At 36.0% G+C, this 18,954-nt stretch overlaps 1 protein-coding gene across 1 annotated transcript in view; it reads left to right on the top strand.

Annotated features, from left to right (window-relative positions):
• Positions 1-18,505, top strand: part of pskh1 (protein serine kinase H1) — a 38,466-nt gene extending 19,961 nt beyond the window's left edge. Inside the window, exon 3 of the mRNA XM_073069891.1 lies at positions 10,675-18,505. Within this exon, the coding sequence (XP_072925992.1) occupies positions 10,675-10,992 (318 nt within the window). The 3' untranslated portion in view covers positions 10,993-18,505. The remainder of the gene's footprint in view (positions 1-10,674) is intronic.
• The last annotated feature ends 449 nt before the right edge of the window (positions 18,506-18,954 follow it).

Below are 18,954 nucleotides of genomic sequence, written 5' to 3'. Positions count from 1 at the left end.
ACTGTGAATTTAATAGTGATTGGCTGTTCATTTTGTTTGTGGGGTACATTCTGGTATGGGGGGGTCGTTGACTACAGCACAAGATCGAAATAAGTTGTAGAAACTTGTGAAATTAGTCAGCTCTGTCATGGGTATCAGCCTCCGTCGTCGTATTCAAGACGTCCTCAAGGAGTTGTGCCTAAGGAATATGGTGTCCACCACCCAGGACATGCCCTCTTTACATTGTTGCTATTGGGAAGCAGATACAGTACTCAGTGATTCAGGATCAGCTTCTTCCCCTCTGCCATCCAATTTCTAAATGGACATTGAACCCACGAGTACTACCTCACTATATTCTTATTTCTGTCATTTTGCACTACTTATTTCAACTTAACTATATAATAGACATGTATATACTTGGTATAAGCAACACACAGAGAAAATGCTGGAGGAACTCAGCAGGCCAGGCAGATCCATGGAAAAGAGTATAGTCGACGTTTCAGACCAAGATGGCCTCCAGCATTTTGTGTGTTTTGCTTGGATTTCCAGCATCTGCAGATTTACTCTTGATTATATTTAATGTAACTCAGTTTTTTTCCTCTATTTATTTATCATGTATTTCATTGTACTGTGCCATTAAGTTAACAAATTTCATGGCATATGCTGGTGATATTAAATCTGATTTTGATTATAATTCACAGGTGGTAATATTTGTGATGTGTACCTCTAATCACAACTAAAAGTTGATCTGTTTTTAAATAAGCCGAATACCATGTGTACATACTCATAACCTCTTTATTTTTAAAGGGATGGTGGATGCAGAATTAATAGTTGTACACTTTAAATTTAGTAAAGTGCTTTCCAACCAATTAAGTGTAGTCAGTATTGTTTTTGAAGACAAAGTCAGTCCCTGAACATTTATTTTTAGTCTGTCTTAGCTTGACAGGAGCAAGAAGGATTTTAAACTTTTGTTCATAATCTCTTGGTAAATGATCATTTTACTAAGTTGTAACTGCTGCACTGGCAGTTTTGGAAACTAGATACTGGAGTATAAATCATTATTAGTGTATTTTCTAAGTTTCCCTTTTATTTACTCATGAAGGGAGAAATATTGCATAGTAGAAACAAATTTATTCCAATATTCTATCTTGGAATCAATTCCCTCCCTTTCTCTCTTTTCCCATTTCTCCATTCTGACTCCCTTCTTATTCCTCTCTTCCTTCCCTGTCCATCCCCTCCCTCTGGTTCCCCTCCTCCTTCCCTTTCTTCCATGATCCACTGTCCTCTCCTATTATATTCCTTCTTCACCAGCCCCTTATCACATATTGCCTCCCAACTTATTTCATCACCCTTCCCCACCTGTCCACCTTCTCCCTCATCTAGTTTCACATCACCTGCCATCTTCCCCTTCCTTTCCAGTCCTCACGAAAGGTCTTGGCCCAAAATGTCAACTGTGTATTCCCCTACATAGATGCTGCTTGACTTGCAGAGTTGTTACGGTATCTTCTGTATGTTGCTCAAGATTTCCATCATCTGCAGAATCTTTTGTGTTCAGTCCTGGATCTGTGTCTAGTTATCTGCCTTCAAATGAGCAGTTTTAAAAATGAATTCTGGTTATCAATAACGATAAAAATCAGAATATAGCAAATGCTTAGATATTCAGGTTAGCTCGCACATGAGTGAAATGGAGTTAACAATACAGGTTGTTGATATCGCATAATTTCATTCAAATGATTTAACATTTCTTTAATGTAACGGTGCTTCTGACACTATTTGGAAGTGCTGCACCAAGTTTTTGTGTGCTGTTTATGTATCATTAACAGAAATGTACTGGTTGTGATAAGGTTCAGAGTAACATTGGAAGGTGCAGGACCTGAAAATAAATTGTCATGATTGGCTAACCGCAAAGACTATTTTTTTTCCCAATTATCCAGCAAAAACGAGTGTGAATATTACTGGAATTCTTATTTCAGGTCCTGGAATTGAACTGATAATGCAAATATTTCACAATGCATGTAAATAGGATAACTTCTAATGACAGTTTTGAAAACTGAAGTTTACCAAAGCTTTATAAAACTTGCAGAGTTTATATGTAGAGACTATTATTTGCAGAGTGCAGATAATATTAGAGGCGATGCTAAGCTTACACAGAAAATATAAAATCTTTAAAGCTGTATATTTGTGGTGATCCAAAGTTGATAAGGTTAATAATATAACAATACTTGCATCAACCTGTTTTAACTATTCCTATAGCAGTGTAATTTATTTTTGTTTTCTTTAGTTGCAAATAGTTTTTAAATTGCTGACTGATAAAATAGTGAGGCCAAGAAATTTTATAAAAAGTTGGTGATGTACCTTGTCAGCATACATAACATATACTGTGTACTCTCAAACACTTGCATAATATTGTTTTATATTTAGATAGAAACAGTGCCTTGGCATGTTACTTATCCAGAGATTATAAATCCATGTACTAAAGTTTGATCTTTGGGTAGTTTTCTAAAAAATGAGAGTTCATTGCAGATATCTGAAAAATTAAGAGTTTGTTGTAGAGATTTTTTCAGATGGCTTCAAGCATGATGTATAGGTGATCCCTGCATTACAGGGCTCAGGTTGTGGGCGTGTTGCCTTCTGAGAAAATTATCTGTAAAACAAAATTGTTTCTTCTGTACAGACATCAAATGCTAGTTGGAAACATTTTTTGTATTTATTTACTTTATTCACAAATACAGTGAGAACAAATTTTATACTGCATCTCAAATTTTCTGGTTGTGATTTGTGAATTCTGCAAAGGAAATTTGTATTATTCAAAAGACCATAATGCAGGGGCTGCCTGTATTCATTTATAAATGAGCTGTATTGACCTTGTTCTTAATGATGTATACTGAAAACCAATCCAGTGCAAAGTGTGGTTGATGCTGCTCATTGTCTCCCCAGTTTAATCTTCCATTAGATTTGCTGCATGATCATTGATTTGTTTAAACTGTTGGTTGTAAAAGCTAAGGAAGAAAGCAAATTCTTTATTCATCCAAGAAATGGGCATTGTCAGCAAAATCACCATTTCTGCCTGTAACTAATTGTCTTTGAGAAGATAAAAGTGAGCGGTGTCACTACCTTTTAGTAGGTCTTACAATAAAGAACTGAAAAACACAGTGGATCTATTCAGAGACATGTTTATTGCTAGCAATAATGAGAAGCATCTCCACTCCTCAATGTCTAGAGGTTGCTTCTGATTTGCAGCTTACAAAGTTTGTGTACAAGTTCTCAGGCTATGCTTTGGCTGTTATCTGTTCTGCAGGCAGATGCTCTGCTTCAATAAGCTGCACTTTCCAAAGCCAGCAGTAGATCAGCCTTCCCTTAGTTGCACAATGCACAATGATCAAGGACATTACATGACTCTTGTCACGTACCAGCATATAGCAAAGTGCTATGGGATCTTACAGGTTCCATTTTGTTACATTACAAGATTCAATGCATAAAAATCTCAGTTTCAAATATTTCCACGGATAACTAAGAAGCTCCAGGAATCTGATACAATGACAATAATGGAGTAATAAGATCCCTGTCAGGATAGTGCATAACTTGGAAGGAAATGGTGTTCTCATATGCTTGATTCTGTTGACCATGGTTATAGATTATGCAGATTTTGGAAATGCTTTAGTTTGGAATGCAGTAAAACACTTTCTAAGCATTACACTCCCTTCATTGTGACAACAGCACCTGTTCATTGTAATATATATTCAGCTTATCTGCTATTTATTTGTGTTTCTGTGACTGGTATTTGATTTTCTGATCAGTGGCAACCCCCACACTAATAGTGATGAGCTTGTCATAAATATTCAGTGGAATTATAGGTGGCCAGACTTTTTTGGAGATGGTCATTGACATGTTTTTTATGAATGTTTTGTGCTTATAATCAGGCCATGATTGACTTTTCTGCAAGTGAGCATGTACTGCTTTATTTTCTCAAGAGTTGGGAAACGAATAGCACTTAATCTTATTCACATAAACTCCATTTATGGCCTTTGTCATTAAGAAAGCGGCTGAAGATGGTTAAGCAAAGATTCTGCTCTGAATAATTCCTCTTTTGATGTTGTGGGCCACAAAGCTTTTTCTTTTGTACGAAGATCAACTCCAAACATTGGAGTGTTTTCCCTGTGGACTTCACTTTTAACCTGGGTCCTTGTTTCTTCAAACTATAAAATATTGTATTGATGTATCTGAGATTTAAGCTACTTGAAAATTTCAAATATAGAAATGGTGTGAGCATCATGTCCTTTGTTTTAAGTTGTGATCTGAAATTTGCAATGCAGGTCTGTTAATGATTAAACCCTAAGCCTCGTCTTGCACCTAACACCACTATTGCCACTCTGAACCAAGCACAAGACGCATGTATTGATGTTATTCTATCCTCATTGTCATAAAGGTACATGGTATTAGTGTACTTTTGAATGAATTTCCACATAATACACCCTAAACTATTTATTTTCTTAAAGCCAATAATCCTGACCTGGATCAAGTACAGAGGTGGGTCCAAATGTTTGATCAGAATACACTCCAACCAACCAACATGTTTGGATTAGTTAGGCTTGGATTGGTAGCTAGGCTCCTTAAATTCAATGCAGTTAACAGTGTGTTAATCAGCATGCCCTGTTATAACGGTGAAAAATTAATGTTGCTGTTAGTTATTCTTTGCTACCCTGCAGTGCTTCCCAACCTCAAGGTCAAGTGTGACTGAGTTACTAATGCAGTACTAGGTTACTGCTTAACAACCACCTTGGCCTTAAATTTGTGCATGAATTCCCTCAATTTGATAGTCTGTTGTCTCTTGTGGGAGAATCTATTAGCTTTTGTAGTTAGGCGAACATCAAAACTAATACTTTTTCATTGTTTTGAAGAATAAGTAACAACATTGTACAGTGCAAAATTTAAAGTACATTTTGTATAGTTATTTTTCTGCTTCAGTTTAATTATCCAAAATAAAATGAGAAAATGCTGTGGAAAGTTCATCAGCCTGAAAAGGTTATCTCTGCTTCTGTCATCACAGATCTTACCCAATCTTAAATATTTACTGTTTTATCAAATTTCCATCATCTAAAGTTTCTTAATTTTTAATTTAGTTTCTTAAGTTTTACCCTTGGCACAAGTTGTGCAAATGTACTTTTTAACTTGATGCTCTTATTTCAAGATGTTGAGGCTAATATGTACATTTCTCGCTATGAAGTTGATATCTACTGGGTGTGTAGAACTAGAAATGAGCTTTTGGATAGCTTTTGTTACATAGGATTGTACTTTCACCAAGCAGCAATGCATATTTGTTGCATAGGCACTTGCATTCAGTCTCATCTAATTTTGTGAAGAGATTCTTAGTGGTGGAAGAACATGAGAATTTCAAACTAAAATCTCAGTTGTTAGCCTTATTATAAGCAGGCCAGTAATGTTTAAATGCCAAGTCTATATCTTTAACATGAAACCTATGTTGACATAATTTGAGGAAATAACAGGTAGGTTAGACAAAGGAAAGTCAATGGATGTTTTTGTGGATTTTCAGAAGGCCTTTGACAAGGTGTCACACATGAGGCTGCTAAACAAGATGGTTATGGTATTACAGGAAAGAGAGCGCAAAAATTTCAGGGTCCCTAGTGGAGGTATTTAAAATGTCTTTTGCCATGGGTGAGCTGCTGGAGGATTGGAGGGTAGCTAATGTTCTATTGATTAAGAAAGGTCCTAAGAATAATTAGGGAAATTATAAGCCTGACATCAGTATTGGGTTAAGTTATTGGAAGATATTCTAAGAGATTGGATATATAAGTATTTGGATGGCCAGGGATACCCAACATAGCTTGTGTCTAACCAATCATATAGAGTTTTTTGAGGAGGTTACCAGAAAAGTTGATGAAGGAAAGGCAGTGGAGGTAGTCTGTATACAAGGCCTTGTCAAGAATGTTCAATCGGTCGGTTTTCAGAATGAGTTTAGTAAATTGGATTTGATGTTGGCTTCATGGGAGAAGCCAGAGAGTGGAAGTAGATGGTTGCTTCTCTGACTGGAGGACTGTAACTAGTTGTGTGCTGCAGGGATTGGTGCTGGGTGATTGTTTTTTTTTATCTATATCAACGATCTAGATGAAAATTTAATAAATTGGATCAGCAAAATTGTGGATGACACCAAAATTGGGGGTGTAGTAGAGAGCGAGGAAGACATTCAAAGCTTGCAGTGGGATTTGAACCAACTGGGAAAATGGGCTAAAAAAATGGCAGACAAATTTGAGGTGTTGCAGAATGGGAGGACAGCATGGTGAATGGTAGGGCTCTGAGGAGTATGATTGAACAGTCCCATAATTCTTTGAAAGTGGCAACACAGGTAAATGGATGTTTACTGTGAGAGTTTTTGGCATATTCGTCACATATCAAAGTATTGAGCACAGGAGTTGGGATGTTATGTTGAAGTTGTTTAAGTCTTTGATGAGGCCTAATTAGGTGCAGTTCTGGTCACCTACCTACAGAAAAGAGATTTGGTAGAGATATGTAATATTGAGTGGTATAGGTAGGGTAAATGCAAGTAGGCGTTTTCTGCTGAGGTTGGAGGAGACTAGAACTAGCGGTCACGTTTAAGGGGAACATGAGGAACGTTTTCACTCCGGGTGTTGGGAGGGTGGAATGAGCTGTCAGCAGAAGTGGTGGATGTGGATTTGATTTTTAACATTTAAGAGAAGTACATGTATGGTAGGGTATGGAGGGCTATAGTCCAGATGCAGATTGATGGGAGTAGGAGAACAATAGTCCACCATGGACTAGATTGGGTTAAAGGGCCTATTTTTGTGCTGTTGTACTGTATGACTACACCATTGGCTGGCTGGCAAAAGGCAAAGAGTAGGGATAAAAGGGGCCTTTACTGGTTGACTACTGGTGACTAGTGTTCCACAGTGATTGGTGTTGTGTCTGCTACTTTTCATGTTATACGTTAATGATCTGGTTGATGGAATTAATGGTTTCATGGCCAAGTTTGCTGATGATACAGATATAAGTGAATTATATTATATATAATTATATTATATTATATACAGGTAGCATCGAGGAAGGAGAGAATCTGCAGAAGGACCTGGACAGATAGGAGAATGGGCAAAGAAGTGACAGAAGGACTACAGTTCAGGGAAGAGTATGGTTATGCACTTTAATAGAAAGAGTAAAGGTGTAGTATATTTTCTAAGCAGTGAGCAAATTTAGAATTAAGGGATGCAAAGGGACTTGGAAGTTCTCATACAGGTTTCCCTAAAGGTTAATTTACAGTTGAGTTGGTAAATGCAATGTTAGCATTCACTTCAAGAGGACTAGAATATAAAAAACAAGGATGTAATACTGGGGCATTATAAGGCATTGGAGTATTGTGAGCAATTGTGGACCATTTATCTAAGAAAGGATGTGCTGGCATTAGAGATGGTCCAGAGAAGAATTGCAAGAATAATCATGAATGTAAGGGTTAAGGTATGAGGAACGTTGGATGGTTCTGGGATTGAGTTTAGAAACATGAAGAGGATTCTTATTGAAACCTACTGAATACTGAAAGGCCCAGATAGAGTGGATGTTGAGAGGATGTTTCACATCTGGGAGAGATAGGGCGCAGCCTCAGAATAAAAGGATATCCCTTTAGAAAAAAATCTGCAAAGAAATTTCCCCTCAGAATTTTCTTCAGCAAGTGCGGTGAATCTGGAATTCATTGTCAGGACTGCTGCAGAAGCCAGGTTATTGGGTGTATTTATAGCAGAGTATTATAGTTTCTTGATTAGTAAAGGCATCAAAAGTTATGGGGAAAAGGCTAGAGAATAAGGTTGAGAGGGAAAATAAATCAGCCAAAATTGAATGGCAGAGCAGACTTGATGGGCTGAATGGCTGAACTCTGCTCTTATGTTTTGTGGAACAATGTGTAGTAAAATATTTGCTTTAGAAATAAAATAAGGATGCCAAAACAATTGTGTTACTTGTGTAAATGTAAACCTCTGGATCAGTGTATTTTATGCAACTTAAGTAGCTGTAATAAAAGATTGTTTGATGACTTGATGCAATATGGGCTTAGCATACCACTTTAATTGGTTGATAATTTTTGGCTGTTGAACTTAGCTCTTGTGATACAAAACCCAGAATGAGCTAATCACATGAAAATGTTGGATCTGTTGGTGAGACAGTAATAAATGAACAAAAGTAGAAAATGAGATGTGCAAAATGTGATTGTCAACTGTTCTGTAGTCTACACCATTTCAGTGAGGGATGATAAAGTGCAATAACCATTACCATTGAATTGGACACTTTAGTACTGTATTTCCTCTAAAAGTGAAAGTAAAGTTGTATGTTCTTCATATCCAGGTGCCTTGAATATCTGAGAGAACTGATGGATAACAGAAAAGTTGTAATGTTTTTTCAGTGTTAATGTATGCAAAGCAGACATTTGTGTGCAAAGCAGACATAGTGCCTTATGTCAGTGTCTTATAGTACTTAAGGCAATAAATTCTGCTGAAGATGTATTATATAAGCCATTAGACATTTGGATATACAGACTAATATTTTGGTATAATAATTAAAGCCATTCACTGTTACAACTGTGTTGCATTTGTGCTATCTTGACAAGTAGTGGATAGTTTTGCTATGGGTTTTTCCTGTGATGGACTGAGCTATATCCACCATTTTTTTTGTAGGCTTTTCTATTCTTGGGCGTTAATGTTACCATACCATGCATGACCACAACCAGTCAGGATACTCTCCACTGTGTGTCCATAGAAGTTTGTCAGAGTTTTAGTTGACATGCTGAATCTGTGCAAACTTCTAAGAAAGTAGGAGTAGGAGCTGTTATGCTTTCTTTGAATGGCATTTATATGCTGGCCCCAGGACAAATCCTCTGAAATGATAATACTAAGGAATTTAAAATTAATGACCCTCCCCACTTCTGATTCCCTGATTGGGATTGGCTTGTGGTTTTCTCCTGATTTAGTCAATAATCATCTCTTTGATTTTGTTGATGTTGGGTGAGAGGTTATTCAACTAGATTTTCAATCTCCCTCCTATATGCCAATTCGTCACCAGCTTTGATTAGATCAACAACAATGGTGTAATTGGTAAATTTAAATATGGGATAAATATGGCATTGAAGCTATACTTAGCCTCACAGTCATAAGTGTAAAGTGAGTAGAGAAGGGGTGTAAACACGTAGCCTTGTGCTGTGATACAAGAATCATCCCTTGTAGTGATTCGTGAGACACAGAGAATCTGTACTTACTGACAACTAACTTCTATTGTTTCAACTAACAAAAGCATGTGGATTCACAAACTAACTACTTGTGTGCACACCCACTTGAATCCTTGACCCTTCATGAACAGTCAATGAAGAGAAAAGGTATTACCCAGAAAGGAGTCTACCTTCCTCAGGAATTCCATGAAGTCCTGATCTCCATTTGTCTGTATGGTTCTCTTTATCCACGATGGTTGGTTTCTGGTTGCTGGAGACTTATCGCCCCCACGTATTTGGAACTTTCTTTCTGGTTCTAGTCCAGGGTACAACCAACATTGTTTCATGGTTCCACCCACCCCAGCCTTGTGTATTTGTGTCTTTCAACTCTGACTGCTCCAAATGAGTTAAATGACAGAGTCAAACAAGATTACAGATTGCTTCTGGCATTTTACATAATAAGTAGCTACACATCTGAGAATGGTCTCAGGTTTAGCAGGTCATTACCTGAAGCTCCTTGTGTCCACATTCAGTTGCTCTGATTAGATTATTCCAGAGCAAGACTCAGTTCAGAGTCCACAAAATGTTGGGGGGTGGTTCCCCTGTCCTTGATTCATCAATTGTGACCAACTGTCTTTGTTACCACCCCACCTGCCCCCATTTTGTGGGCTCTGAACTGATTCTTGCTCTAGAATTTCATTGCTTAGGAACTGTACCTTTGTATCTTCTGCAATACCTAAAATTTTGTTTATGCACGTCAAGCCCTCAACCCCAATATAATATACATCCTCCATTTTTCCTTTGTTAACCTGCATTACCCGTGTCCATTGAAAAGATTTTTTTTGTTCACTGAGGAGTGCGCTCTAAGCAACAACCTCACTGTTGGCACATTTTCCCCTGTAATGGCTCTGGAGCAAGGCTGGCCATGGCCTCGGTCATGCTTAATTATTTTGAGTTGTGCGTCTGTGCTGATGGTGATTGTGGTGATATGATGTTGGTATTTTGAACTGACTGGGGTCTATAAGTGAGGAAATTGAGGATCCAATTACATAAGGAGGTATCGAAGTCTAGGTCTTGGTGCATATTGATTGGTTTCAAATGCAAAATGATGACCCCTGGTTGGAAAATGAACCAGCGCCTATGCCCTGGGTGTGACAAATTGTCAAATGTCAAAAATAATGAATACTATGAAATGTATTGGTATGCATCATTAATTAGCAGATTCTCTCCCGTGAGGAACTGCAGAAACCTTTTGTTCACTCCTCTCACCTTATCTTGCTTCTTCCCTGATGCTTTTTTCATTTCAAATTTGATTACTCTTTTTTTCTTTTGTATTGCTAAGTTTATTTTAATTTTATAAAATGTTAATGTTACTTAAGTGAATTTTTTTAGACTTTGGAATATGGTTATGTTGATAATCACTAAACTTATTGTACACTTATAAAGATTTGGTGATTATTTATTTTCTTTCTTTTATATAGCCATGGCCCAGTGTTTCAAATCTCGCAAAGGATTTTATAGATCGTCTTCTTACTGTGGATCCCAGTGAGAGGCTGACTGTGGGCCAAGCCTTAAAACACCCTTGGATAGTAAGCATGGCAGCATCCTCATCTATGAAGAATCTGCATCGCTCCATTTCTCAGAACCTTTTGAAGAGAGCTTCATCTCGATGTCAAAGCACCAAGTCAGCCCAATCCACAAGGTCCAGCAGATCCACTAAGTCCAACAAATCACGGAGAGTACGAGAGAGGGAACTAAGAGAATTAAATTTGCGATACCAGCAGCAGTATGAGGGGTGAAAAGAAACTTGGAGCTTTTTCACAATGTTATCTTTTGCTGTGCACTTTCTATTTGTGTAACTCTCAACAACATGTTGACCATTTTGGATTCAACAAATTGGTAACATGGAGAGTTTGGACAAACCACTTTTCTAATTTACGAGATCCATCAGATTACTATTCCACAATTCACTAAAAATAGTTAAATGCTGAGCATTGTTCAAACATGGTGAATATTGAGCCAATAAGACTATTTCCTACTAAATTAGTGTGTATGTAATTGATTAAATGTACTGGCCATTTTACAGGGTAAAATTAGATTGCATAACTGAAATTTGTCTTAAGTGCTGGAAATATTGAACCTCATTGCTCTGGTTACATTTTATAACTACCAGTTAAGCCCAGATTTTTAAAATCTTGTTAGGAATTAAAAAAGCTGTGTATGTTACATTCAAAATTGCAATCTGTTTAAATTGTCTTTAACCATTTTACTTTACAAAAGGTCTTTATTCCTTAATAAATACAGATATAGTAAGATGAAAGTTTTGACTTGGCAGTGTGCATAATATAAACATTCATTCTTGCTGAAATGTTAGATGCCCAAGGAACAGAGAGAAAGGTAACATTCACAAATATTTTCTCCCCAGTATAAACTCTTCTATACTGCTGAACATCTTTATTTATATTAAATACTGAAATGGCAACTAACAACAATATGTTCATCTGGCACACTAAGTAGGCAATTTCTTGCAGACCTGTGAATTAAGGTCTTTTTTTATGATTTTATATCTTACAGAGCACAAAGTTGGTACATACACATGAGATTAAGGTAGATGTTAAAATATTGTAAACAAGGTTTAAAAGATAAAGGTAATTATGTTCAACATTTATGGAGTTTTTAAGATGTATATTTGAGAAAATCACAGTTTACATGGCTATTTTAGAGCCCGAGTGGTGGTCAGCTGCACATGATTTAAAATTCAGTTCCTCCTAATGGAAACAATGTTACACATTTTTTGGAGTTTGCTCTTTTTAATGTGAGATACTTTAAGTTAGTTCATTATACAGAAGGGAACCAATAGATTAAATTTAGTTTCCATATTTACCTACTTTAAGTTCCTAAAATGTCTTCCTCTCTTTGAGTGCTAGTGGCCTCATTCTTAGCAAATTCCAGAAAATATTCATTGTGTCATTATTGTGTAGAATTCAAAAATCACAGCTGCTCTGTACATTAATGTATGTGCACTTCAGTTAATTTAGATGTGAACAGCCATTTAAATGATAGATTTAATTTGTAATCTTATTCCTAATAACTGTGCTGAAAGCAGCAAGAACTGAAAGTGTAATTGGTCTATATCCAAATGAGCCCAATTTGCTTGTTGGAATCCATGGGAAGATGGCCAAGACTGGAAGAGTCTTGCTCTGTTAATGATGAGTAGGTCACATCTAAACTTTATGGTGAAATATTATTGTACAAAATATATACATACAATAATTTCAGAATGAAGGGACACAATCTTTCGTCTAAATTTTCATTTCCCTCTTTAAAAAAAAATCTCTTTCTATAGACCTCTGTACACGATTTTCACTTTAAGTGAATGAATGGGTAAACACATGTTGCCAAACTGCAGATTTGTGAATTAACTTGTGATTAATGAACGCTATCAACCCAATGTACCTTTTCATTCTTTCATCATCCAGATAGAATACGCCTTGCCTCTCTAGGACCAGTAAAGCCAACATGATGGAGTTGTATATGTAGTCTAATGCCTGAGCAAAATACACAGTTGGTTTGAAGGATGTTAATTATCCTATGTTTTGATATATTAATTTGCATTATGCCATGCCAAACATTGCTCATCTCTGCTATAGGAAACAAACAGTTATATAAACATAGCATTCCTGTACTAGTTGTTTGACCTTGATCCCCACATTGACTTGTGTTTTTTTTATATGTCAGCCTCCAGTGTAAAATTAGCTTTGTTCTTAATTTCCATTGATTTTATCCCATCTTTAATCTCTTTGGACTTTCTTTTTATTCCTCTGGACTGTGGACCATTGGAAAAGTTTCATTTTTTCACATAGCTGTTAATTGGGGCGAAATAAAGCAAAAATGCTAGATACGTTCAGCAGGTCAGGCAACACATGTGAAAAGCTGATTGATGGGTGTATGACTAAACTTTCTCTTTGTATATATACTGTCTGTCTGACTGCATTTCCAGCATCTTATTTTTTGGATTTCTAGTAACCACTGTTTTTAAAAAAAAATTTTCCACTGGCAGTGATGTCTGGAGATGACTGTCCTCATACACTGGAATTTGCCTTTATCAGGGTTATGTCTGCCTGCCATTGCCACCATTAATGGTTACATAGCTTGTTTTAGAGATGTGGAATGCATTGGTTGAAAGTAAATTATAACCTGCAGCAGAAATTGACTAATACTTGAAGAATATTTTGATCTTTGGGGAAGAGCAGGAGTATGGTATTATTAGATAGCTTTTAGAGTGTTGGCTCTGGCCTGATTGGGCAAATGGTCTTATGTGGTATACATACCAATGTTTTAGTTTTTCTTAAAACCCACACAACCATTAAGCATCCATTCTCATTTGAACACACTAAAGCAACATTAGACTTTTATGTTAAAGGTACTATGTAAGTGCATGTTGTTGGAAATAACTAATAAGGGCTTTTGCTTTTCATTAAGACCAGTGCAGCCTGCAGTTTTTTTTCTCCTAAATGGCAATGTTAGCTGATGGTGGTTGAATACCTTGAATCCCTTTGAAGTATATTTATAATATGGAGACCCTTGTACTTTGATATTTTTCTGATTGAAAACGATTGTCTGTTCACAGTATTTTGGTTGTACCTTTTTACCAGTCCCTATACACTTTCATCCCCATCAAGAAGGCCTTAAAACTTTCTGCTTCTATCTCAATAGAAGAACCAATCAGTTCCCCTTCACCTCCATCCTTCTCCAAATGGCAGAACTGGTCCTCGTCCTCAACAATCTTTTCTTCAGTTCCTCCCACTTTCTCCAGACTCGAGGGGTAGTCACAGGCACTCGCGTGGGTCCTGGCTATGCCTGCCTCTTTGTTGGCAATGTAAGACAGTCTTCCTTCTTTCTCCTATAGTTCACTGTCCTCTCCTATCAGATTCCTTCTTCTCCATTCCTTTATTTTTATACCATCCTGGCTTTACTTACTACCTTCTATCTATCATCGTTCCCCTCTCCCCACCTTTTTATTCTGGCATCTTCCCCCTTCCTTTCTTGTCATGAAGAAGGGTCTTAGCCTAAAACATCAAATGTTTGTTCATTTCCATGGATGCTGCCCGACTTGTTGAGTTCCTTCAGCATTTTGTGTGTGTTTTGGATTTACAGCATCTGCAGGCTTTCTCATGTTTATTGTTTATATGTTTGTCGGCATCTTTTAGCAATAATGCATACTGGTAGAAATACTTCCAAGTGTATTTAAAACCAGTTTTTTCCAAAAGGGTTTTCCAAAGATTTTGGAGAGGAGTCAATCACTTCTGTTAGAAAACATATTTGGTTGTACATGTAAAGCAAGTTGTGGCAAGATAGGTGGTTATTGGGGCCACATTTTATAAATTCTCAGAAGTGGTGTAACTGAGAGCAGTACTGTATGAATTATCAAAAGGAATTTCTATACTCAAGCAATCTGCCACTGTAATAACTGTAATCATGGTTCCTATTGACTAAAGTTAATACCTTTTGATAATTTTCCCAAATGTAATTCTCATTCTTGTCAATTACAGTGTGTGCCATGATTATTGTAATTCAGTTAGCATTCAGGCTAAAATAAACATTTTCATTGCAGAATATCGAGATTGGTGAACCTATATGTATACCATGTTATCTGTGGTTCATATTTTAATGTTTGCCTGCTTTTTTTTAACCATGAAAAGCCAATACTTTGTTGAGACCAAACATTGATGAGAAATTATTGCTCAATTAGAAATCTTGTTAATAAACCTTGTTTGTCTACTTGAAGAATTGCTGGGTGTAGAAGAAGCTTTATAAGATGTCATATTTGAAATCCCAACTCGTTGCTATAGTGAACAAGGTGGTAAAACTAAATATCTTGATTGCTATTTTATACTTTTCAAACCTAATTCACTGTAAACTATCAAACTTTATATTGTCATTGTTTGCTTTCAGGATTTCCTAATAGTCAATTACTGAGGGTGTTAGGCTACATAGGTAACAATGTGGATTTTCATAAGGATGAGTAGTTTATGGTGTGCAATTATCAATTTGCAGGTCTGATTCTGACAGTGGATATTTTACAGTCAACTTCTCTCAGTCTTAAAAACCAGAATTTAAATTGGTACCAGAATTCAATAGAAGTAAAGTAAGCTGATGGAACCTTTAACTACTTGTCACTTTTTATGTGAATTATGATATTTCATTGCTACTGTTGATATATATCGAGAACTAAATTTTAATCAATGTGGTTTGTGATGTTCTGGAAATAATATTTAAAAAGTGACATGTAGTACATGCTTAATACAGTTTAATAGGCAAGATCTAAATAGATAGCCAGATGCCATCCAATGTGTGTAAAGTATGCTACACTAATTTTTTTGTGAATTTCTGGGAATTCATGTGTTATAAAATTAATTGGGAGAAGTGTAATTTTTCTTGCTGGAATTGTGTTTTAATAAAAAGAAAAACTGCTGTCTTTTTCAAGCAGTTTTAGATTTTAAATTAATGGCATCTTCAAACTTAATTCTAAGCAAGTTATACCTGAAATTTGTGAGTAGAGATGTACACCAATTCCATGATGTGCATGAGTTTAAAACAAAACCCCAAGACTGGAATTATTTGATTTTTTTTTGTTCTAGATAATTTTAATTTCATTGAAAAAGAGAATGCATTTATTTCTGCCTAATTAACCAGTTAATGTGCTGTATTACTAGGGTGACATAAGATCTAATTATAAAAATAAATCATCACTTACTAAAATTCATAGGTTTAATCCAAAATATTATGGATTTTATTATACCACTGAATAAACAATTCGCAATTGCTATTTTTGTCTTTCAGGTTTGACATGTTTAGAGTAGTAGTAATTTAGTATACTTTCACTGGTCTCAGCTGTGCAAATGATCCAAAAGATTCTCTGTCCGACAGGCCATTTGGGGAAAAATGAATTAATTGAATTAATATTTTATACCTATTAATTGCAAATATTTTGAGTTTTTGACTTGTTGATCTTAATCTGAAAATTCTGCTTGTTAATCTAAACTGGAATTGTGGTTTAACATATCTGTAGGCAAAATGTGTATATTTTAACAAACTACAAACATTGTTAATTTAAATGATAATGCAGAGCAAGTAGCTACATGTGTAGAATTCAAATGCAAGTCAAACTGCACAGAACCAGTATTAGTCAAAATTGTTCATAACTGGACCTGTTCAAAATTTATTTTTCATTATTATGCAATATCAGTTTTATATTGTCATGTGCAATTGTGTTGATAAAGAGATTCTGTACCAGTATATTCATGCCATTTTGTTATTGGTGTCTTTTTTATTTTATTCACTTTTTAAAGCAATTCTCATTACACAATAGTAATGCAGTCTCAATGTTTCAAGTTTTACTTAGCTGTTTGTATTAGTGTACTGTAAGAAAATTTCATGAACGGTACAATGTCATGCAAAGTAATTTGTCATTTGAACCTCAAATATTAAATGATATGACGCTCAGAATGCATTCTTCAGCCACTCCGTAGTTGGAAGAATATAATTCTTATATAGTTTGAATGGGATGAAAAATTCTCACCCCTTGTAATTTTCTGAAATCCTAGTGATGCATTACCTGAAACAATGTGGATTACTTGAACTACTAAAAAATGAATGTGAAATAAAAGTTTGGATTTTCCCCAAATCTGGTTGGTAAACTTCAGTCATCCCTGCAGGTGAATAATTCTTTGAGGATTTGTTGCTGTGGATCCTCCTGGCCTGAAGGAGCACTAGAGCAAGAGCATCCAGACCTTGGCTTATTGCAATTCTTCGATTGGTTTATATTTCAAAGGAGGCTCTAATACTTGACTGTACTTAAGGTCCATGATGTTGCCTGTACATACAGTAGAGTAAGCCTTTCTTGTGATCTCCCAGCACCACAGTTTTTAATGGAACATAACTGAGCATAACTGTTGGAGAAATATTGGTGGGGGTGCATTGGGATGCAATGGAGTGATAGGATTGCTAAGGCCAAGCCAGGGAGTAGGTGAAGAACGTGGCAGGAAGGAGATTTACAATGGTCGTTGGGAGAGTCAAATAACAGTAGAAGGTTTCCATCAGAAAGAAGATCGGCTCAAACCTGAATGGGGAGGATGTTTGTGTTTGGGTGGAGTCAAGTGTGTAGTTAGGGATACAATAGTGTGGGAGAAGGCTGAAGACAATTGGTGGGGATGTTAATCAAATAGATAATGCATTGGGAAAGCTAAGGAGTTTGACAGCATTGGGGAGAAGATGAATAATCAGTGACAATGGAAAGTTAAAGGTAATAGTTAATGAAGAACATGGATTTTTCAGACTTGTGCAGTGGGTCAAGTGGAGGTGATCTTCAGTGATCTCATGCAGTTGATGCGTGCCTGGCTGCGTCAGTACACTATTTCATCCATGTGCCAGCAGTGTTTGCAGATCAGTCTTCCATTCTGACCTGAAAGTGAACTCTACACTAGACTTCTTTTGTACAAGATTAATTAGAATAATTATTAAACAAGCTTATTGTACTGTTGGTTTTGTGTGATGCTCCAGAACTTGCCTTAACTTTTTCACAAGATTAAGTAATATGTTAAGTACTGTAGATAGTTTTGTTTCCACTTTGAGCAAATGGCAGTGAGGGTGGGAGGTGAACAGTTTAGAAGTTCAGTAATACCTGCTCAGTGCTGTGGTAATACAGGACAGTTTAATAGGATTATCTACATGAATGATGGCATAAAAACCTGTGAAGTATCAATTTTATTTTGCAATATTGCTGTGTAAAACTTAATGCCTCCTGAAGAATTCTACTGTGGGTGGAATATTGTATACAATGTGCTAATTTAGAGTGGCCTGTTTTAAATATACTGTTTATATATTTTTAAAAGGCTGCTTTACTTCCCACTGTGACCAAACATTAAGACAGAAATGTGGAATACTCTAGGCCAACTGTCTCCCTTTTTTGCCAAATTCAATTACTTGCTGGTTCTTAATATATATATTTTTAAGACGTGCTGTTTGTAAACCACTGTGTTCAGTTTTAATCCTTTTTGTGGTTTCTTCATTGGTTGTTTTTATACATTTAAAAGTATAATCATTTGTAGATCATTGCTGAGCATTAATCTGTAATTCAAAGATTTTGCAGAAATTATTTATTTTATCAATTCAGTCAATTTTTATGTAATAGTAAACGTCTTTATTGTATTACAATAGTTTTTGTCCACTATCTTTTAATCCTTTGATTTACTGTATAGTAAACATTTTTGTATTTCCTGTTATTTGTCCATTAAAAAGATAATACTCTGTGTTCTCTCAGTTTTGAATTTTGGAAAACTAAGCCTACATTTAATGGTCCTTCAACATTTCTTCTTAGCAAGGCAGTATTGTGAGCAGCTTCTGTCCTCTGCTAAGAGTGCAAAAGTGAGACAAATGCATGCCAAGTTCCTTGGTATATGTCAGCAAGAGTATGATTTTTCCCATTTATTTTACATGGAAGTTCCATTTGCAAGCATTCCTCGCTTGCTCCTAACAGTTTTGGCAGTTGCCTATGGATAAGAAAAGTTTCTACTATCTACTTAGTATTATCTGTATAAAGTGGGTGAATAATTCCTCTGCTAAGATTCTGGAAAAAGATTATTTCTTTAATAAAAAAAAATGTAGGTTGGGTAACTTCTGTAGGGAGAGAAATGGTCATTGTTTTAAGTCATTGAACTCAGTTTGGAAGAAAACTTGTCTGTTTATAAATGAGCAATGTG

The sequence above is a fragment of the Hemitrygon akajei genome, chromosome 17 (genome assembly GCF_048418815.1).
Source record: "Hemitrygon akajei chromosome 17, sHemAka1.3, whole genome shotgun sequence".
Classification (NCBI taxonomy): Eukaryota; Metazoa; Chordata; class Chondrichthyes; order Myliobatiformes; family Dasyatidae; genus Hemitrygon; species Hemitrygon akajei.
Note: the sequence above shows the minus strand (reverse complement) of the source record. Positions and strands in the feature narration are given on the sequence as shown.